Source organism: Solanum verrucosum, unplaced genomic scaffold, assembly GCF_900185275.1.
Source record: "Solanum verrucosum unplaced genomic scaffold, falcon-dt-bn FXZP01000261.1, whole genome shotgun sequence".
NCBI classification, from domain to species: domain Eukaryota; kingdom Viridiplantae; phylum Streptophyta; class Magnoliopsida; order Solanales; family Solanaceae; genus Solanum; species Solanum verrucosum.
Genome location: NW_026019969.1, coordinates 13,194,220 through 13,217,130, shown reverse-complemented (window position 1 = coordinate 13,217,130; position 22,911 = coordinate 13,194,220). Strand labels below are relative to the sequence as shown.

At 33.2% G+C, this 22,911-nt stretch overlaps 3 protein-coding genes across 3 annotated transcripts; all 3 read left to right on the top strand.

The window, feature by feature from the left end:
- Positions 1-1,039: 1,039 nt before the first annotated feature.
- LOC125815078 (serine carboxypeptidase-like 40) lies at positions 1,040-10,401 on the top strand. The gene is made up of 16 exons (XM_049494477.1): positions 1,040-1,415; positions 1,502-1,609; positions 1,702-1,973; positions 2,069-2,318; positions 2,483-2,591; positions 2,676-2,771; positions 2,875-2,980; positions 3,077-3,221; positions 4,646-4,948; positions 5,034-5,141; positions 5,235-5,506; positions 5,592-5,837; positions 9,571-9,683; positions 9,792-9,878; positions 9,995-10,100; positions 10,199-10,401. The coding sequence occupies exons 1-16, from the start codon at positions 1,043-1,045 to the stop codon at positions 10,343-10,345; spliced, it is 2,841 nt and encodes a 946-aa protein (XP_049350434.1). The 5' UTR covers positions 1,040-1,042; the 3' UTR covers positions 10,346-10,401.
- Positions 10,402-10,940: 539 nt separating this feature from the next.
- On the top strand, positions 10,941-14,665 carry LOC125815077 (serine carboxypeptidase 1-like). The gene is made up of 9 exons (XM_049494475.1): positions 10,941-11,062; positions 12,108-12,544; positions 12,738-12,845; positions 12,928-13,199; positions 13,302-13,544; positions 13,880-13,992; positions 14,096-14,185; positions 14,284-14,389; positions 14,492-14,665. The coding sequence occupies exons 1-9, from the start codon at positions 10,941-10,943 to the stop codon at positions 14,633-14,635; spliced, it is 1,635 nt and encodes a 544-aa protein (XP_049350432.1). The 3' UTR covers positions 14,636-14,665.
- Positions 14,666-19,251: 4,586 nt separating this feature from the next.
- Positions 19,252-20,305, top strand: LOC125815385 (uncharacterized). The gene has a single exon (XM_049494847.1). The coding sequence runs from the start codon at positions 19,320-19,322 to the stop codon at positions 20,286-20,288; it is 969 nt and encodes a 322-aa protein (XP_049350804.1). The 5' UTR covers positions 19,252-19,319; the 3' UTR covers positions 20,289-20,305.
- The last annotated feature ends 2,606 nt before the right edge of the window (positions 20,306-22,911 follow it).

The following is a 22,911-nucleotide window of genomic DNA, read 5'->3' as shown; positions in this document are numbered from 1 at the left end:
TGTTTATTATTATTATCTTTCCCACAACATTTCGTCACTGTTAACTCATGGAAATCGTAAGAAAATATACGAGTTGAATTTATGAATGATTTGCTACAATTTTTTGTACAACTCTTTCTTATTTGATACCTCAAATTTCGTTAAATTTTTAACTTAATCAACTGTTACAAATAACCTTTGGATTTTTTAAGAAGAAGAAGAAGAGTAGACAACTTTGTAAAACTGTAGTTTAAAAGTGAGAGGATACCCTCTATTTATAGCTAACAAATAGTAGTATTAATAGATGCTAATTGTTCCTTATCAGAAAAGTTACAACCTTTTGTAAAAGTCACTACTCATCGAAAAAATCACAATCTTTTGCAAAAGTCACAACTCATCGAAAAAGGCACAACCCTTCGGAAAAATCACAATCCTTTGAAAAAATCACAACCTTTCGGAAAAGTCAGAACTCGTCGAAAATGTCAAAACCCGTCAAAAAGTCTCATCGGAAAAGGCACAACCCTTCAGAAAAGTCACAACCTTTTGAAAAAATCACAACCTTTCAAAAAAGTCAAAACTCATCGAAAATATCAAAACCTGTCAAAAAATTGAAACCCTTTGGAAAAGTCACATTTCTTTGAGAAAATCACAATCCTTTAATATGAAAGGGTATTTACATTTCATATAATACAAATAATTAAATTAATAAATAAAACAAATTGAGTATTTTTAATTGGGGGTATTATAGTAATTCAACATTCATTTGAGGAGTTCATACTTTTTTAAGTAGTATAGAATAGAATATAGAATAGATAGATTAGTACGAGTACTTCCTTTTATCAATTCCCGGAGTGATTAATACAACTTATTAAGGAACAAGTCATAGCTGTTAAATGGGATTGGCGTTTTAACCAAAGAGCACAAATGACAAAAGATGTTAGTCCAATTTGAGTACAAGAAAATATATCTGACGACCTTCTCAACATTTTGCATGCACTATATAAGTATTACAGAAGAGTTATCACTCACCATTTCTTGTTTCATTGAATCAGGAAGGAAGAGAATGAATATTTCCTCTGTTTTAAGTCTTTTTCTAATTTTTTGCTACCTAAGTGCCCAACAATGTTACGCAGGGGAAGTAGATGTTCTACGCGAATTTCTCAAGGCTCGACGGGTAAAAACAACAAATGTTATTAGCCACGGTGTAGCGGTTGCTGAGAAACAGAAATCAGTGTCAGAATTCAAAGTGCCACAGGTAGGATCAAAGGAAAATGACAAGATATCGTCATTGCCAGGGCAACCAAGTGGGATCAATTTTGCTCAATATTCAGGATATGTGACTGTTAATGCTGATAATGGTAGAGCCCTCTTCTATTACTTGGCAGAATCGTTTGCTGATCCTACTACAAAGCCTCTTGTTTTGTGGCTAAATGGAGGCAAGTAAATACACACATCACGCCACGTTAATTCACTAGAATTGTCTTTCGAACCTAACCTTAGGACCATATGTATTTATTGACAGGACCTGGTTGTTCTTCATTCGGAAATGGAGGGATGGTGGAACTTGGACCATTCCGTGTCAATAAAGATGGGAAAACCTTGTGGCTCAATCAATTTGCCTGGAACAATGGTACTTAATAGCAAAATCTATCATCACTACTGAGAAAAAAATAATACAGAAATCTATAAATAACAATGGTATTTTTGTGACTAATTATGCAGTGGCAAATGTCCTGTTTTTAGAATCACCAGCTGGTGTTGGATTCTCTTATTCTAATACATCATCAGATTATACTACCGGAGACGAAAAGACTAGACAAGACAGTTTCACCTTTCTCATCAATTGGATGGAAAGATTCCCAGAATATAAAAACCGCGATTTTTACATTGTTGGGGAGAGTTATGCTGGTCACTATGTACCTCAACTTGCTCAGCTAATCTTATCTCACAAGAAAACAGAACCCAACCTTGTCATTAACTTGCAAGGAATAGCTGTAAGCTAATTAAACTTGTTCAAATGATATTTACCTTATTTTAATACTGACTAGGCCACTAATGTTATCTTATTTGCATATGACATGATTTTCAGGCTGGAAATGCTCTCCTTGATGATGAAACATGGAATAGTGGTTCATACGACTTTTATTGGACGCACGCACTAATATCAGATGAAGTCCATGAAGGAATTGTCAAGAATTGCAACTTCTCGACAGAAACGTCTACCTCAGAAGCTTGTGATCAGTACACAAGCGAAGCAGATTCATGTCAAGCCAATATATATGATTATAACACATACTCTCAACTCTGCAACTCCTCTGCCTATACTTCACTTCCTGTAAGTTCCACTGACTAACTGCTTTCGTTCGTGGTGTCTATACCAATCTAATTAATAGTGTCACTGACTAACTGAGTGAAAAAGAAAGATCATGCACAACAACATTCTACGCTCAAATTACAAACAATCTATAGCATAACTTCTTCTTTTGTACATCATAACAGATAGATGGATTCGATCCATGCTCACCTGATTACGTAGACAATTACCTAAACACAGCTGAAGTACAGAAGGCACTTAATGTCAGAGATATACCCCATTTTTGGGAATCTTGCAGGTAGATGTTTTTCAACATTTTAATTCTTCAAAATACTGACCTTTTCCCCCTCTCTTTTTGGGTTTAATTTGATCACTTGTGCAGTGGTTACATACACGGCTCTTGGCAAGACTCCCCAGATACTGTTCTGCCAATCTACAAAGAGCTCATGCAAAGTGGTATTCGGGTTTGGATATATAGGTAAGTAAATCAAGCAAGGAATTAGGTAGTCACTATAATAATAAATTTGTCTGCTAGGCTCTTAGCTCAAAACACTCTGCTTCGTCCTTTTTTATTTTTCCAGCGGAGACATAGATCATATTTTGCCTGTAACTACAAGTAGATATGGTATCGACAAAATCAAAACACCAGTCAAAACGGCATGGTACCCGTGGTTCTTCCAAGGGGAGGTAATTAACCAAGTTGTCATTATTCATTTCAATCTTCAACTCTAACAGTTTCTTAATTTCCAGTATGAATATGAATTAAGTATCTCATATTTCCAGGTTGGTGGTTACGCAGTAGAGTACCAGAACTTGACCTTCGTGACAGTGCGTGGAGCAGGACATTTCGTGCCAAGCTATCAACCTGGCCGTGCATTAACCATGTTCTCATCCTTCATCAATGGGACACTCCCTCCTGGTTTCGATTAAACAGATTGTGAAAAAAGGACTAATGGTTTCATATGGAATAGAATTAATTAGTTATTACATTACTGTTTTATGGTTTGTATTCAAGCATGAGAGGGATTTTAACTTTTATGGTGTCTTTTGTATTTCAAATTAAAATTTATAAAATGTTTAACTTGTTTAGTCATGTCTCATTTAACGTTTCTTTCTACTTTTGCCCTACTCTATCGAGTCATTTTAAAAATTGTTGAACCCACAACATGAAAATGAATTTGAAACCATTGAGCCAACATTTATCAGTTGTGACAAGGGGGTTCAATATGTATTTTGTATTCATAAATAGCTGATTTGACATTTTACACAACGTGTGATTTTCCAACGAACACCTTGGCTCCGCCCCTGTATTATATGAATAGCAAGTTTTCCTTTCACTTTGATGTATTTTCGTTGTGTGGTTTGGTTTAACGAACATTTAGTTATGCTGAATAAATTACTTCCGCAATAAATGATATAGTAGCTGTAGGGATTGTTATTTTGAGATTGTTTATTTTAACAACTTTTTTTGTCTTTAATATTGACTCTGTTCAATGTAATGCTAAGATTCTTACTTCATATTCTATTTCGCACAAAATAATGCACAGACTCTTATATAACTTCAAGTTTGTAGATATTAGCCAATACATAGTTTAATAAGGCCAATCAAAAGATATAATAATTTCCAAGTGCATTTTATTCTGCATTTGGTTGGAGGTATTAGGTAATTATTGAATTATTTATACCACCATTTATATTTTGGTAATGAGATAAGCTATTTCATAAATAACTTATCATGTAATAATTAATTTCGGAATAACTTGTTTGCTACCAAACGAACCTAGTATTTCTTATGACCTGGTCAACCAAACCACCCCCGAGTGTATAAAAGATAGAAAGGAGTAATACTCTCCATCTCAAGGTAATTAAATGGTGCACGTCATCGATGGAAGTTGAACTAGGAGTATTTAATGGAGTAATAAGTTATATACACTGTCAGTATAATACTCATCTTCGCTCTCTATTTTCTTGAACCATTTCCGTCTGATCATCGACAATGACACCAAAAATGAAAGCCATCAATCTCCTTAAGATTTAGTAGTACGAGTACCTAAATTTATCAATTCCCCGACTGATCGAAACAACTTATTAAGGAACAAGACATAGCAGCTGTTAAATGCCTATGGCTTTTTAACCAAAGAGAATAAATGACAAAGATGTTAGTCCAATTTGAGTACAAGAAAATATATCTGATGACCTTCTCAACGTTTTGCGTAGGCAATATAAAAAATTAAGAGTTATCACTCACCATTTCTTGTTTCATTGAATTGGGAAGGAAGAGAATGAACATTTCCTCTGTTTTACCTCTTTTTCTAATTTTGTGCTACTTAAGTGCCCAACAGTGTTACGCAGGGGAAGCAGATGTTCTACGTGAATTTCTCAAGGCTCGACGGACAAAAACAAGAGATGTTGTTAGCCAAGGCCTAGCTGTTGCTGAGAAACAGAGATCAGTGTCAAAATTCTTAGTGCCACAGGCAGGATCAAAGAAAAATGACAAGATCTCGGCATTGCCAGGCCAACCAAAAGGGATCAATTTTGCACAATATTCAGGATATGTTACTGTTGATGCTAATGCTGGTAGAGCTTTGTTCTATTACTTGGCAGAATCACCTAATGACCCTTCTACCAAGCCTCTTCTTTTGTGGCTAAATGGAGGCAAGTAAATACACACACAAATCAAATTGTCATAGTATGTTAAAAACCACAAGTTCTAAAGGGTACTTTTTGATGAATTTGATAGGACCTGGTTGCTCTTCGTTTGGAAATGGAGGGATGGTGGAACTTGGACCATTCCGCGTCAATGAAGATGGAAAAACTTTGTGGCTCAACCCATTTGCCTGGAACAAAGGTACTTCATAGCAAAAATCTATCAGCAGTACAGGAAAAAAATAATCAAAAATCTATAAATAACAATGACATTTTTCTGACTATGATTATGCAGTGGCAAATGTACTGTTTTTAGAATCACCAGCTGGTGTTGGATTCTCTTATTCTAATACATCATCAGATTATACTACTGGAGACAAAAAAACTAGACAAGACAGTTTCACCTTTCTCGTCAATTGGATGGAAAGATTTCCAGAATATAAACACCGCGATTTCTACATTGTTGGGGAGAGTTATGCTGGTCACTACGTACCTCAACTTGCTCAGTTAATCCTATCTCACAAGAAAACAAAACCCAACCTTGTCATCAGCTTGCAAGGAATAGCTGTAAGCTAATTAAATGATATTTACCTTCTTTTAATACTGACTAGGACACTAATGTTATCTTATTTGCATATGACATGACTTTCAGACTGGAAATGCCCTCCTGGACGATGAAACATGGAATAGTGGTTCATACGACTTTTATTGGACGCATGCACTAATATCAGATGAAGTCCATGAAGGAATTGTCAAGAATTGCAACTTCTCGACAGAAACGTCTACCTCAGAAGCTTGTGACAAGTACACAAGCGAAGCAGATTCATGTCAAGCCAATATATATAGTTATAACACATATTCCCAACTCTGCAACTCCTCTGCCTATACTTCCCTTCCTGTAAGTTCCACTGGTTAACTCATGATTTGTTCCCGGTGTTTATACCAATCTAAATAATTCAACATCTTAAGTGTCACAAATAAAGTCAAAAGTAAAATAAAAGACCATGCTCAACAGCATTCTACGCCCAAATTACAAGCAATTATCTATAGCATAACCTCTTCTTTTGTGTATGATAACAGATAGATGGATTTGATCCATGCTCAAATGATTACGTAGACAATTACCTAAACACTATTGAAGTGCAAAAGGCACTTAATGTCAGAGATATACCCCATTCCTGGGAATCTTGCAGGTAAATAGATACTGTGATTTTTTTAAAACAATTTAATTCTTCAAATTGAAATTGCTGATCCTTTTTTCGATTAATTTGATCACTTGCTTCAATTCTCACTTGTGCAGTACTGACATAGCCGGCTATTGGCAAGACTCTCCCGATACTGTTCTACCAATCTTCCAAGAACTCATGCAAAGTGGCATCAGAGTTTGGATTTATAGGTAAGTAAAATAAAAAAAAGCTGGAATCAGTCACCATAAAACTAATACTGAAAACTTTAGCAATCCCGAAACAAATAACATTTTCTGATCATGCCCCTCGTCTTCTTCTTTTCCAGTGGAGACATAGATCATATTTTGTCTGTAACGACAAGTAGATATGCTATCAACAAAATCAAAACACCAGTCAAAACGGCATGGTACCCGTGGTCCTTCCATGGGGAGGTAATCAACGATGTTGTCATTATTACTTTTGATCTTCAACTCTACAATTTCTTAATTTCCGATATTATCAATTATGAATATGAATTAAGTATTTCATATCTCCAGGTTGGTGGTTACGCAGTGGAATACCTGAACTTGACATTCGTGACGGTCAGAGGAGCAGGACATCTCGTGCCAAGCTATCAACCTGGCCGTGCATTGACCATGTTCTCGTCCTTCATCAATGGCACACTCCCTCCTGGTTTCCATTAAACAGAAGATGCATTCTTCCTTCCCCACAGCAAAACAAATACTCTATTATGGATCGAATAATGCAACAATATCTAGTGAAGCTTAACAATGACCTATACTCTACCCATTCTTCTTTGAGTTTTTTCTTCAGCTACTCTCTGGGTTATATCACAACTTATATCGTTCAACCCTTCATATTCTTAAGATCGAATTCAATTGCAAAAGAAGCATCTAAAGAAACAAACTTTCACAAATTTTATTCTACTGTAACTTAAAAATAACATTCATAAACCCTAACCCTTGCCTCAACAAAATTGATCAAAATTAAACACAAATCTCTCAATAAGAAAAACACAAACACACAATTTTGTTTCCACCGGCTTCATCGATCCTTCCATGAATATGAAGAAATTGAAAAAAATTTAATCAGAAAAGCACAACAGAATGACAAAATTTCTAAATCACGAGGAAGTATTTACGCAACGGACCGAATTGAGTAAATTTGGTGGCTAAACTGTTCGCGCTAAATATGAACAGAAGCGCGCGATATATTTTGGGAAAAAACTTGAGAAAATTAATTAGAAGGAAAATACAAAATTAATGAGCCGTTACTATAAACAAACAATTATAAACAGGAACAACTTTTTGCTCTCCTATATTTGAGCCTCATTTATTTTGTTAAATTTAAATTTTTTTAATCTTAATGCACATATTACTAAATAGTTAACACCATTTGTTTAAAAAATAATAAATTTAAATTTAAATAAAAACTAAATTGATATAATATTATATCCATAAAATATTTTTAAAAAAATTATATGACACTTGGTGATGGAAGCAATTGTATGTGTCAAAGATGGTGTTGACAAATGATGGTGATTGCAGATAATATCTTATGGCATAGTGATTGACAATGCTGATTAATTGTGGTTGTTGATGGTAGCAATTGATAATTAGAAGCGAAATGATGATGATGGTTAGCTATATATAATGTTGATCAATGATGATAATTATCTATAATGATTAGTGGAGGTAATAATTATTGACGGTGATGAAAGCAAAGGATGGTTAATGGTGAGGAAACAACTTATTAAGGAACAAGTCATAGCTGTTAAATGGGATTGGCGTTTTAACCAAAGAGCACAAATGACAAACGATGTTAGTCCAATTTGAGTAAAAGAAAATATATCTGACGACCTTCTCAACATTTTGCATGCACTATATAAGTATTACAGAAGAGTTATCACTCACCATTTCTTGTTTCATTGAATCAGGAAGGAAGAGAATGAATATTTCCTCTGTTTTAAGTCTTTTTCTAATTTTTTGCTACCTAAGTGCCCAACAATGTTACGCAGGGGAAGTAGATGTTCTACGCGAATTTCTCAAGGCTCGACGGGTAAAACCAACAAATGTTATTAGCCACGGTGTAGCGGTTGCTGAGAAACAGAAATCAGTGTCAGAATTCAAAGTGCCACAGGTAGGATCAAAGGAAAATGACAAGATATCGGCATTGCCAGGGCAACCAAGTGGGATCAATTTTGCTCAATATTCAGGATATGTGACTGTTAATGCTGATAATGGTAGAGCCCTCTTCTATTACTTGGCAGAATCGTCTGCTGATCCTACTACAAAGCCCCTTGTTTTGTGGCTAAATGGAGGTAAATACACATTAAAATCAAATTTTCATACATACCATTTTACCCCTCATGATAGCTCTCATAGACATAAATCAAATTGTCATCGTATGTTTAAAATCACAAGTTGTAAGGGTACTTCTGTATGAATTTGATAGGACCTGGTTGCTCTTCATTCGGAAATGGAGGGATGGTGGAACTTGGACCATTCCGTGTCAATAAAGACGGGAAAACCTTGTGGCTCAATCAATTTGCCTGGAACAATGGTACTTAATAGCGAAATCTATCATCACTACTGAGAAAAAAATTCAGATACCTATAAATAATAATGACATTTTTGTGACTATAATTATGCAGTGGCAAATGTCCTGTTTTTAGAATCACCAGCTGGTGTTGGATTCTCTTACTCTAATACATCATCAGATTATACTAGTGGAGACGAAAAGACTAGACAAGACAGTTTTACCTTTCTCATCAATTGGATGGAAAGATTCCCAGAATATAAAAACCGCGATTTCTACATTGTTGGGGAGAGTTATGCCGGCCACTACGTGCCCCAACTCGCTCAGCTGATCTTATCCCACAAGAAATCAGAACCCAACCTTGTTATTAACTTGCAAGGAATAGCTGTAAGCTAATTAAACTTGTTCAAATGACAATTCTTTTTTCCTCCTTTTTGGAGTCACAATACTATCTTATTAATTTGCATATGGCATGATTTTCAGACAGGAAATGCCCTCCTGGACGATGAAACTTCATACAGTGGTTCATACGACTTTTATTGGTCACACGCACTAATATCAGATGAAGTTCATGAAGGAATTGTCAAGAATTGCAACTTCTCAACAGAAACGACTACCTCAGAAGCTTGTGATCAGTACACAAGCGAAGCACATTCATGTCAAGCCAATATATATAGTTATAACACATATTCCCAACTCTGCAACTCCTCTGCCTATACTTCCCTTCCTGTAAGTTCCACTCGCTAACTTCTCATTCCTTCTCCGTGTTTATATACCACAATTCAAAAATTTCAGTGTCACAAATTAAGGTGAAAGTGAAATAAAAGACCATGAACAACAGCATTCTACGGCCAAATTACAAGCAATAATCTGTAGCATAACTTTTTCTTTTGTGTATCATAACAGATAGATGGATTTGATCCATGCTCAGCTGATTACGTATTTAATTACCTAAACACTGCTGACGTGCAAAAGGCACTCAATGTCAGAGATATACCCCAATCCTGGGAATCTTGCAGGTAATTGATACTGTGAGTTTTTAAACATTTTAATTCTTCAAATTGAAATTGCTGATCCCTTTTTTCGATTAATTTGATCACTTTCTTAAACATTTTAAACTTGTGCAGTGACATCTCTTGGGAAGACTCCCCACATACTGTTCTACCAATCTTTCAAGAGCTCATGCTAAGTGGCATTAGAGTTTGGATTTATAGGTAAGTAAATCAAACAAGCTGGAATCAGTCACCATAAAATTAATACTGAAAACTTAACAATCCCAAAACAAATACCAACATTTTCTTATCAAGCCCCTTTTCATCTTCTTTTCTAGCGGAGACATAGATCATATTTTGCCTGTAACGACAAGTAGATATGGTATCGACAAAATCAAAACACCAATCAAAACTGCATGGTACCCGTGGTTCTTCCAAGGGGAGGTAATTAACCAAGTTGTCATTATTCATTTCGATCTTTAACTCTACAGTTTCTTAATAGTATCCAGTATGAATATGAATGAAGTATTTCATATATCCAGGTTGGTGGTTACGCAGTAGAATACCAGAACTTGACATTCGTGACAGTACGTGGAGCAGGACATTTCGTGCCAAGCTATCAACCTGGCCGTGCATTGACCATGTTTTCATCCTTCATCAACGGGACACTCCCTCCTGGTTTCAATTAAACAGAAGATACATTGTGAAAAAGGGATTGCTGGTTTCATATGGAATAAATTTTGTAGAATTAACTAGTTATTTCATTACTGTTTTATTGTTTGTATTCGAGCATGAGAGGGCTTATGGTTCCTTTCTGTATGTTAACTTAAATATATGAAATGTTAAAATTGAAGGGTTTCTGATGCCGTTCATATGTCTTCATCAAATTTTCTAAATGTTTAAATTAGTACTCTGTATGGTTAAAATTATGCGAGTATAATAATGCATGTATTAATTATTCAATATTTTAGACCACATAAAAAAATACCTCAATTCCCTCATAACTTATATATTATATTTAATAAGTTGCAAATCTAACATTATACTTCGTACATTTTAATTTATTTGACCTAGTTATTCTTGCCATTTAATAAAAATATCTCTTTCCGACAAATCTTTAATTATAACTATTTCATCTTCGTCTCATAACATATCCCTGTATTATTAGCTTATATGTTGTATGCTAGTAATACCAAACCTTATGCTCTCTCTCTGGCCTCCGCAATTTTCAGGTTATCCATGTCTCGTGAGTGAGGGTTATTACAGAGGAGTCAAAAAGATTCCATGGCTTGGAGGTTGGCCCGCTGGAGTAACGCACTGAGCTGTCCTCGCCGGCTTCCGGCGAAGGAGAATGCCACCGCCCACCGCCGTTGTGGATGGACTGTTTCTTCTACAATGTCGTTGAGGTTCGGCGATCTACTTCTTCTCGTCATTCTCTCGTTTTCTATGAACGGGTTGATTAATTGACCCGTTAACATACCCAAATTGGGCGAGTTACATGTTCATTAGTCAAATTTGCCACCTCCAGATACAATTATCTATCTACATTTGTTATCCTAATATTATATGAATAGTGGTTAATAATTGCAATTGAAAGTGACATTGACGAATTTGAACGCTATTTAGATAACAGTGAGTGCCGATGCATCTTTTGGAAATACAATAATGAGAAAGATAACAGAATTTGTAACAAACCCAACATATAAAGTAGGATTGCTAATTTGAACAGAAACAACCACAACACCCCTAATCATGAAATTGAATTAGTGTCCTCTGTCGATTATAGTTGGAAAAATAGACAAATTTACATCAAACTTGTAGGTAAATTAATGACATTTGAACTTTTTTCACACTTTAACAAAGGATATTGTCTGGGCTCTTCCCTTTTTAGGTGGAGGGTGTCATCCTGTTGCATTTTATCCTAGAATTTCTTCAAATAATTTTAAAAACCATACTTCTCTTGATATTCACAAGTCGAAGTCCATCCTGTAAATACATGGAAGAAAATTAGGGAGTTATAGGTTCGAAATAAAACTAAATGACAGCACTGTTGCTTTAAATCAGATTAAGAAAGACAAAAAAACATGATCTTTTAGAATTAGTATGATAGCTATCAAGTATCATCAGTTAATATGATGAAAAGACACAAGTCTAGCTGTCTGCAACCCTCATAATCATACTTGAAAAGCCTAGACCATAAGTTTCTCTTTTTAGTTAACTATTCAATGTTGTCTTTGATTTCATTCTGAACTACCTTTTCTAATTTCTGGCTGTTCGAGAACAACATGAAATTGAAGCCAACAAACCATCCTTACTATATATCCTTAATTTTGTGTGACATTTAACCAATGAAATAAAGGACAAAGATGTCACTACCACGGATTCAATTCCAGTAAAAGAAAAAAGCATCACAAAATTCTCAGTGTTTTGCTTACTTTATAAATAATGAAGAAGAATTATCCTTGAGTTATCACTCAACGTTGCTTGTTCTTGCTTGAGTAGGAAGAAAATGAAAGCTAACTCTGTTTTAACTCTTTCTCTAATTTTGTGCTGCCTAAGTGCCCAACAATATTGTTATGCAGGAGAAGCGGATGTTCTACGTGAATTTCTCAAGACCCGATGGGCAAAAACAAGAAGTATTATTAACCACGGCCTACCGGCTTCCGAGAAACAGAGATCAGTGTCAGAACTCATAGTGCCACAGGAAGGATCGAAGGAAAATGATAAGATCTCAGCACTGCCAGAGCAACCAAGTAGTGCAGTCAGGTTTAATCAATATGCAGGATATGTTACTGTTGATGCAAATGCTGGTAGAGCCTTGTTCTATTATTTGGCTGAATCATCTGGTGACCCTTCGACAAAGCCTCTCGTTTTGTGGCTAAATGGAGGTAAACACACACACCACACCCATCTTACCCGAATTGCCAAGAGGAGGAATGTTTTAATTTCTAACGCTAGCTTGTTTCATTCAAACCTAGTAAGAGTTTAATCTCATATTTTTCTTGCCTTGGGATTTACTGTGTTATTATGAGTTAGCTTATCATGTTTCCTTTGTTGTTTTTGTATGTAATTGGTATATAGGGCCTGGTTGCTCTTCATTAGGGGCTGGGGCAATGGATGAACTTGGGCCATTCCGCGTTAATAATGATGGGAAAACGTTATGGCTGAACCAATTTGCATGGAACAATGGTACTTAATTACCTCTTTCTTAAGCTAGAAAAATCTGTCGTCATTTGGGTGTAACTATGGTACCTTTTTGACATTAATGCAGTGGCGAACATCCTCTTTTTAGAATCACCAGCTGGTGTTGGATTCTCTTACTCTAATACATCAGCAGATTATATTACTGGAGACGAAAAAACTAGACAAGACAGTTTCACCTTTCTCCTCAATTGGATGGAAAGATTCCCAGAATATAAACATCGAGATTTCTATATTGTTGGAGAAAGTTATGCTGGCCACTATGTGCCTCAACTTGCTCAGCTGATCTTATCCCACAGGAAAACAGAGCCCAACCTTGTTATTAACTTGCAAGGAATAGCTGTAAGCTAATTAAGCTTATTCAAAATGATAATTACATATTCTTCCTCCTGATTAAGTCACTACTATTATCTTATTTGCATAGTGATGTGATCTTTTTTTCAGACAGGGAATGCCCTCCTAGACTTTGAAGCAATGCAGAGTGGTTCATATGACTTTTATTGGACACATGCACTAATATCAGATGAAGTCCATGATGGAATTGTCAAGAATTGCAACTTCTCAGCAGAGACAACCTCAGAAGCTTGTAATGTGTACATTAAGCAAGCAGATTCATCTCTAGGAAACATATATGCCTATGACATTTATGCCCCACTGTGCGACCCCAATGCCAATACTTCACTTCCCGTAAGTTCTGAACTGGCTAACTGCTCATTTGTTGTTCTTGAGAAGATTTTCATTTACTATTGCTGGTTGTGTAAATAAATGAACATTAAGTGTCACAAGTAAAATGTTTTATTAGATACAACAGCTGTATAAACCTGCTTCTTATTCTACAGTTCGGATGTTTTCATCCCCCATTTCTCTAGCATGCACACCCGCAATATCATAAAATGCACATTTCAAGATCTGATCAATCAAGTAGGGTCTGTACAACATCATCCAACGCCTCAACTAGCACACCTCTGCAGATTTTACATGCGTTTATTAGATTTCTAACTTTTTTCTTTTGTTTAAAACAGGTATGTGGATTTGATCCATGCTCAGACAATTATGTAAACTCTTACCTAAACTCTGCTGAAGTACAAAAGGCACTTAATGTCAGAAGAATACCATATTCCTGGGCTCCTTGCGCGTAATACATACCGTGATATTTTAAATAGCATTTTCGCTTCAAATTGGAAAAGCTGATCTTTTTTCTTCTTGGCTTAAATTTGCTTCAATTCTCACTTCTGCAGTTCACACTTGCATTGGAAGGACTCTCCGTATACTGTTCTACCGGTCTTTCAAGAGCTCATGCAAAGTGGAATTAGGGTTTGGATATATAGGTAAGTACAGGGGGGAAGATAGGAAGAACTCACGATAAAAACTACTCCTTCTGAAAATGTAGCAGTTCAGTAAGTAACACTTTCTCATGATTTTACAGCGGAGATACAGATAGTGTTTTGCCTGTAACAACGACTAGATATGATATAAACAAAATCAAGACACCAGTGAAAACACCGTGGTACTCTTGGTACTTCCAAGGCGAGGTAACGAAGTGGTCATTATACTTCTTCACTTGTACCATTACAATACTCTGTTCCAAGAATATCATGTATGTAATTGATAATATATCATTTTTTTCTTTCAAGGTTGGTGGTTATGCAGTGGAATACGACAACTTGACATTTGTGACGGTAAGAGGAGCTGGACATTTCGTGCCAAGCTATCAACCTGGTCGTGCATTGACCATGTTCTCATCCTTCATCAATGGCACACTCCCTCCCTCGTTATAGAAAAATCATCATTCTTGAAAAAAGGAAAGCTGATTTGAGATGGAATTATACTCTTCATCTGATATTCCTGTAACAAAAATCAATTATCAGTCATGGCAAACGTCTGTTTCTTATAATAAAAAAAAAATATTAGTTATGCAGATGCCATTCCAGATGTTAGCTTGTTGCATCTTGAAGAGTTTAATTTTTACCTGCAAGTTTAGATCAACGCATAAAGAACAAAGACGTTATACTGCTCCAACTAATGTTTTGTAAGTCACCCCAATGAAAGGGTTACTCTCCATTTTAATAAAACTATAATACCTAAGTGGTTTAGGAAAATGGGTCAAATTGTCTTAGTACTATTTGAAATTGAACAATTTTGTCATTCGTTAAACTTTTGGTCTAATACATATTTCCTCTCCTATTAGGGAAAAGTCTCATTGTTGCCCTTGAACCCTAACCAATTCCAATTTAAGAGTAAGCATATTAAAGATTGAGGTGTAAATTTGAACCTTTTTTCCTCACATAATTAGGATACAACGATTATGCTTATGACAAGTGTATGAATAGACCAAATTATGCAAATTTTAGATATTACACGGGCAAATTTGGACCTTTTCCCTTTTGATTATTATAACTCCATTTTTTTTTCCTCAACCGATTTTCACTCTATCAAGAGCGGATCTAAAATTTGAAATTTATTGTAAAAAGTAATTTTTTGGTCCCTTCCTTGTTATTGAACCAGTAACCAATTTAGTTATGGGTTCCTATCAGAAGATATTAATAGGTTTTAATATAATTACAACATCTGTTGTAAACATTGTAATTGTATATACAAAAAGCAAAACAAACTTACTTGATTTTAACTGTTACAAGTACTCCGTCAATATATTTGGGCATATCCTGTTGACAAAGACTCCCACATGCAAGTAGCCTTTTTGCCTCGACTATTTTTATTTTATTTTCTAATCAGCACGTGTATATATAAAATCAACATCTAGTTGGTTTTCCAACTACTCCAATATAGGAGCTAGTAATAAATAAATTAAAGTCATATATATTCCTCCCAAACAAAATTATATTGCGTTACTACTCGTTTAGTGAACTAGAAGATTGACAAATCTCATAATACGTGCTAAATTTATGGGCATATGATATTTGACGTATTTACATATTTCTTAGAACTAATCTCTTGTTAGGTACATGTAGACGCGTCAAATGGACGGACTGAACTTAATTTGAGCAGACTTAAGGTGAAATAAATTAAAAAGCGGATTAGAACTTAGCTCATCCAATTTTTACTAAGTTTTAATTATTTTATTTATAATTTTTCAGTATCTAATATTTTATTTATATAACATATTAAATAAATTAATTAAAATATTTTGACAAAATTTTTCATAAATTAATTTGTGCTAGAGTATATATAGATATTAATCCAAACAGATTGAAATGAGTTGAACTGAAATGAACGGATCAATAATCAACTCAAATTTAAACGAATTGGACTGATTATGCACTAATTTTACTATCTCTATGCATAGGCACATGTGTGTACACTGAATTTATTCCAAATTGAATGGCTAGAATCAGTAAACGATCGTTTATGATCACGTTTTCGAGTATGTTTTAGTTTAATCACCGAATTAACATAGTATTTAATTATTTTTTGGTCAAACCACGATTATCCAGACGTACTCAGCTGCCAATTTGTGAAAGTTTAGCCGCCACTATTTATGAAAATGTCCTATGGGAAATAAATATTTGGGTAAAGAGTAGTAGGAATATTCTATAATCTAAATTAAATTGGAGAAAGACTATAATTTTGTAAAACAAATTGGAAGGTTGAAAATAAAAGGTTATTAAACACAAGTCAAGTGGGTGCAGAATGAGGCTGTGATAGTCAAAATTCCAAATCAACTTTTGTTTTTCTGTATTAATAGACGTGATTACCTAACTTATATTTATTTTTTTAGAAAGTCATGACTTTATTATTCATAGTCTATAGTTTTTTGATGGCTTGGTTCCAAGTATCGACATGAATATTAAATGGATATGTTAGACTAAATTTCTATAGGTTAAAATGATAGAATAGATAAAAAGTAATCTGTTTATGGATTTGGTTGATTTGAACAAATAATCAATCATAACCTAATTATTGATCATTTAAATCATGAACATTTTTCTGTAACTTGTTTTGTTTTTAAAATAGATTGATGTTTGTTTTTTAATTATAAAATTCATACATAAAAAGACAAATGCAAAATAAGAATAAAATTGTGAATGACCCGACCCGTTCATGCATGTACTCAAACTTTTAACCGGATTAACTTGAGTAATGTCCAAATTGACCCGCAATAAATATATGACCAGCTCTTTTCCAAATTTAAGTTTCAATGGTTTTGTTTTCCTTCAAAATGAGGGAGGAACCAAAAATAATATTACTTCATTTTTCATTTTACGAGAATTAACTTTAAATTAAATTAAATTAGATGATTAGTTTAATATTTTAAATTAAAATAGTGTTATTATTTGTAATTATTCTCATATTAATATAATGATAAAATATATTTAATGTTAATTATAGTCTATATAATTTGACTCTGAAAAAGCGAAATGTGACAAGTAAGAGTGAACAAAGAGAGTACCAACACTAATTTTTCTTAAGGAATGAAAAAAAGAAAGAAGAAAATGAAACATTATTATAAGTTGGAAAATGACCTATTATGACTACTTGCCAATTGAATAGAAGAAAATGATATTTTCAAATATCATATATACATGTAAAAATGGAAAATTCTTGTAAGAAGAATATAAAATTCTAAAAACAAATTTTTAATTAATAGGCTACAAAATCAAATCTCTCATTTACATGTATTGTTTAGCTTGTTCTTTTTGACCTGCAAAAACTATTATAATAATGAGGGGTGAATTCAGTCTTCTATCTACGGATTCACGTGAATTCTATAAAAGAAATTCAAAGTTTATACTTTCATATAAGTATCAACCAAATATATATAAATATTTAACTTTGAGCTTAATTATTATTTTATAAACTTAAAATCCTGAATTTGTCGCTCTCAGCATTACCTATGTTAGAAAAGTTAAAAAGTTATCCATAAAACTGATTAGTACTAGTCTAGCTAAAATGTAAATCATTTGTTAGACGATAATATTATAATTGATAGAGACCATTCACATGGAATGTAAACCAATTTATGTACCTAATATATTCTCAGCTAACCAAAAATTCTCCAAAGCATGGAGTTAATTAATTAATTTTGTTTATTTAAGAAAACATTAGTATCAAGTATCAACCAATGCGTTATGGTGCAAACAACGTGGCTCACACACTCATGCAACCAGCTTTGAGTTATGACTCGTGAAAAAATTACTCCCTCCGTTTCATATTAAAGGAATATTTTTTATTTTACATGATGATTAAGAAATCATCAATAGATCACTGATCAACTTTACTATTTTTCCCTTTATTTATATTAATGCACATAAAAAAAAATATACAACATAAGACAACTATTTTTAGTAAGATGCCCTTCTAATATGGAACGAGAGAAGTACAAAGAAACTAGAGGTTAAAAAAACACAATGGTAATACCTGCGTTATTAATTATGGTCAGGACAGTTGTTAATTATAAAAAATAAGAAGTTTGAAATAATTTTCATATTTAAATAGAATAAGTGTCACAAATTAATTTTAAAACTTATTGAAATGAAGAAAATGAGAAACCAATCCAAGGTGTTTTTCTTAATGAGTTTTCACAAATAATTTCCTTCTAAATATGTACTCAACGTTTTGATCCTAATAAATCCATCAATAAATTTGCAAATTTGACTTCTTTTTTGGGGGTACGGTTGTAGTTAAAATGTGCATGATATTATGGGCATCATTAATACACGCCGTGATATTCCTGTAACCGTTGTCATTGAAATTTTTTAGGAGAAAAAAAATTTAAGTTTGAAAATTGGTTTGCAACAAGAAAATCAAATATAGGAATATCAACTAAGTAATTATTTAAGAGATCGAATGAATATGAATCGAAAGATTGATTAGATTTAAATCAATGACATTTTTAGCCTCTTATTCTTTGAACTCATCTGCATTATTGAGTGAAAGTTACATTTGATTACACTCCATTTTTCACATTTCTTTTCTTCTTTTGTTTTCTAATCCTTGTTGCTTTCTTTATTTTTCTTCCTCATTTAGCAAAAAAGATTATTATGTGTATGTCAGCCTTGATATCCACTAGCTGCATTTAGCTGACTTTAACTTAGCCGTAATTTTTTCATCATCACAAGTTTTTTATCCTTTAATTTAAACTTCAAACAAAAAGGAAAAAAAACACTTAAAATGGAAATCAAACGGTAAAATCACAAAAAAATCGGATTCTTACATCAAGACTATCATCACCCTTTATTTTTTTTCTAACTAAATGGACAATAGTACCCCTATACAAATTAAATCACAACACATATCACAATCAAATAGGGGTAAAATAGGTATTTCACAAGTAGTTGTTAATGAGTCCTGATCATAAAAATAAACATAAGAAAAGGCGACTCTGTCTCTGTCATTGGCCCATTTTCCTTATATATAATTCTTCTCTTCCCCTGTTTTTCTAAAACTAAAACTTTCATTTATTTTCTCTTTAAGAAAAATTATCGAACAGTCGGTGTGCATAAAATGGAAACAGAGGTGATGATGCAATCTCCGGCGCCGGTGGATTTCAACATCGACAGTGGTTGTACTACTCCTTACATGAGTGCTCCGTCAAGTCCTCCACGTGCTGCCACGTTGTTTTACAGTGCACCTGCTAGTCCTACACGGATTTCTCCTCTTTACGATGAATTCAATTGGGAAGAAATCCCAAAAGAGAAAGATAACCCAGATGAAGATTTTGCTTTTGATTTCAGTGGGCAATTGGAGAGAATTTCGCTATCAGCAGCTGATGAGCTCTTTGATTGCGGAAAAATCAAGCCTTTGAAACCACCCCCACGGTTTCAGTATGAAGGAAAACACGTGGATTCTCCAAAATCCCCGAAGAAATCGTTCATGGAAACATTTTCTCCTCGACACAAGAAAAAAGATTTTGACCCATTTGTTACAGCTTTACAGAAACAGAGCCGAACAGAGAAACCCCAACAAAATTCTTCAAATTTATCGCCTTTGAAAGTTTCCGACTTATTATTTGACCACGAAAGCAATCAAGAAAACACAAAAAAATCCGCCTCTGTTTCTTCTTCTTCTTCATCATCATCTTCGTCCTCTTCGTCTTCATCAGTTTCTTCAATGATCTCACTCTGGTCCAAAAAATGGAAAATCAAAGACTTATTGCTGTTCCGAAGTTCTTCAGAAGGTCGACCAAGTAGTACAGAACAACTAAACAAGTACGAATTGTTGAAGAAAACCCATGAAGAAGATGTTAAAAATTCAAGCTTTAGATCAACAGAGAGTGTTAGATCAAGAAAAAAAGGACCCATTTCTGCCCATGAATTGCATTACACGATGAACAGAGCAGTATCAGAAGAAATGAAGAAGAAAACATTTTTACCATACAAACAGGGCTTATTGGGTTGCTTAGGTTTCAATCCATCGCTGCAGGATTCTGTTTCAAAAAGTGTCGCTAATTCTATGTCTATGAGTCGCCGTTAATACTTAAGATTGTGTATTTCTTTTTTGCCTTAATTTTGTTATTCATTTCCTCTTAGAAAATTATTTTGTTACATATATTTCTCTCTGGAAAAATATTTTTGAAAATACAAAAGAGAGAGTGCTTACATTTTTCATATATTGTGTATTTTACATGACTTTTTATTGTGCATAAAATGTTCACTTCCAAAATCCTCTTGCATACACTTGTTTGTATGAATAATAGCAACACTAAAGAGTACAATTATCTGTGTACATTTATTTCATATTTTGCTACTTTGTTGTCTCCTTTTCGATAATCTTCTTTTTTTTTGAATTGAAAATCTATAAAAAATAATCGCTCTAATTCACAGAGATAAGGATAAGATCTGCGTAAATTCTATCTTTAGCAAAACCTATACATGAAATTATACTAAATATATTCTTATTGTTCTGATTAGGTATTTAATATTCATATTGAAAAACAAGTTCTTAGACTCTTTAAGAAAAGAACACTTCCTAATAAACAAAAATTATACTCAAAACTCAAACTTAGAATCATTTACTAAGATAAATATCTTATACATCCTGTCATAACTTTTAATAAATTTGTGAGTAAACTTGGTCAAAAGAGTACAATAGTCGTATGTGAAAACGTCTTGACACGTAAGTGTACATGTGAGAGCTTCACTACAATAGATTTAATAGTTTTAAAATAATTGATAATTATTTATTTATTACTTAATAATATACTCCTTTTTATAATTTCCAATATATATCGTGATATATACTTTATGGATGGCACGTCTATATACTTATATCTGTTTTTAAATTTTAATTGTACCCAAAAAAAAAAAATCCATTTTAGGACAATACAAGTGTTTGTATTATATTTTAACTTATTTCTGTTATTCTTTATAGTATACTTTAAAACATTTTTATTCGTATTATCCACATGAAGTCTCCGGACAATCAATCAGTATCTAGATTTTTATTTTTTATAATATTCTGCCCTTTAAAATTAGTGCATTTATTAAAAAAATTGCAGGTGGTCTTGTAGTGAATAATTTAAGATTCTATAGTAATTACCTAAGGAATATTTGGCATGATTATATTCGCACCAATAAATATTTCTTTATATCAAAAATTGAGATTTTATTAAATTACTCTTTTACAATTTTGAAAACTAAATATTCTACAAAGATAGAATCAAAATAATAATAATTTGATATTAAGCCAATAACCAAAATACTAGACCTTCAAAAAGTACGATTTTTTTTTTAAAGTTAATGTCTTTTTCCTCTCTTGAGATAGATAATCATTTGATATTTAAAACCTATATATCTAATAACGTAAGTACTCTCTCATATGATTTCTCAATTTCAAGATTCGAATTCAACATCTGTAAACAAAGATAGAAGAATCACAACCAGTTCACCATATCCCTCGATGTTATTTCCTGTTTGTATCCGATAAATTTGAAGTTTGGTTGCAAGGGTTGGAAAAAGAAACTCCATGCCATTCCCCTTTAAGCACTAGAATTGAGATGGAATAAAGTATATGTTAATATTTTACATTTGAAGGTCGATCATCATGACAAATATTTTTCGGCCGGTCGACAACCATATTTGTGCGGATTCATGTACTATCTCTATAATATAAAATAAAGTCCACAAAAAGTTTTGCATAAAATTAATGTGACAAAGTACATACTGGACCTGGTATCCTTGTTTAGTAGGTGACAAAAAATTCTGATATTAAATCAATAATTTTTTCTGTTCAACTACAAAATTAGTACGTTATTAATTTTTACTATCTTAATAGCAAAGGATGAATCATTTGTCGATCTATGATCAAAGAAAATTATACCTGAATAAATATTAATGAGGACCTAATTAAGTCGAAGCCTAGAGGTACAATTTTCATTATGGTCCAGCTATTACTATTACTTGGCACAGTTCAATTAAGCAAGAAGGACCCCATCCCAATTTATTTATTTTTACTTAATATTCATATCGTATGTAAAGAAGTACCAAGTTGTTCATAATAATTGCAAATAAACAAATTAATTAGTTGCCAAACGAAACCTTTTTTGGTATAACAAAATTAATTTTCATGCCATTACAGCTCAATGATATATTAATTTTTTGATTATCTACTCAACACTTTAATCCAACTTTTGATTATCATTTTCATTTTTAATTACTTCGTTAGTTGCTAAAATGTACTAGTGTCAATATTTTTCATAATAAAATAATGCAATGACTAAGATATTGAAGAGAACTTTATGCTTTTTTTAGGGGGATGTAGCATCATTACGTTAGTATAAACTTTTATTTAAGCAATAGTTAATTTTGTAGGGTAAAGTAGAAACGACCACCATCGTGGGAATCAAAACTTTTTTAGAAGAAATTAAATTCATTGAATATAACTATAAAATATATTTAGCTTTTTCTCTTTGTTTTTTCTTCTCAATACTTGGTATGTTTTTTTGGCTTAAAATCGACCATATATTCTAATGATTAGATTAGGAAGTAAATGACGGATTAGATTAGCATAAGCGGAGGTGGATGTAATTATTTGGATCGTTTGGTGTTAACAAATAACAAGTGTCCCTTTGTTCATATAAAAAAGAACTTGTTATTTT

Coding starts and splice junctions, on each gene's coding strand:
- LOC125815078 (XM_049494477.1), top strand. CDS start 1,043: ATGAATATTTCCTCTGTTTTAAGTCTTTTTCTAATTTTTTGCTACCTA. Junction 4,949..5,033: donor TCTTTTGTGGCTAAATGGAG/GCAAGTAAATAC, acceptor TGAATTTGATAG/GACCTGGTTGCTCTTCGTTT. Junction 9,684..9,791: donor CAATCCTGGGAATCTTGCAG/GTAATTGATACT, acceptor AAACTTGTGCAG/TGACATCTCTTGGGAAGACT.
- LOC125815077 (XM_049494475.1), top strand. CDS start 10,941: ATGGCTTGGAGGTTGGCCCGCTGGAGTAACGCACTGAGCTGTCCTCGC. Junction 12,545..12,737: donor CGTTTTGTGGCTAAATGGAG/GTAAACACACAC, acceptor ATTGGTATATAG/GGCCTGGTTGCTCTTCATTA. Junction 13,200..13,301: donor TTAACTTGCAAGGAATAGCT/GTAAGCTAATTA, acceptor TCTTTTTTTCAG/ACAGGGAATGCCCTCCTAGA.
- LOC125815385 (XM_049494847.1), top strand. CDS start 19,320: ATGGAAACAGAGGTGATGATGCAATCTCCGGCGCCGGTGGATTTCAAC.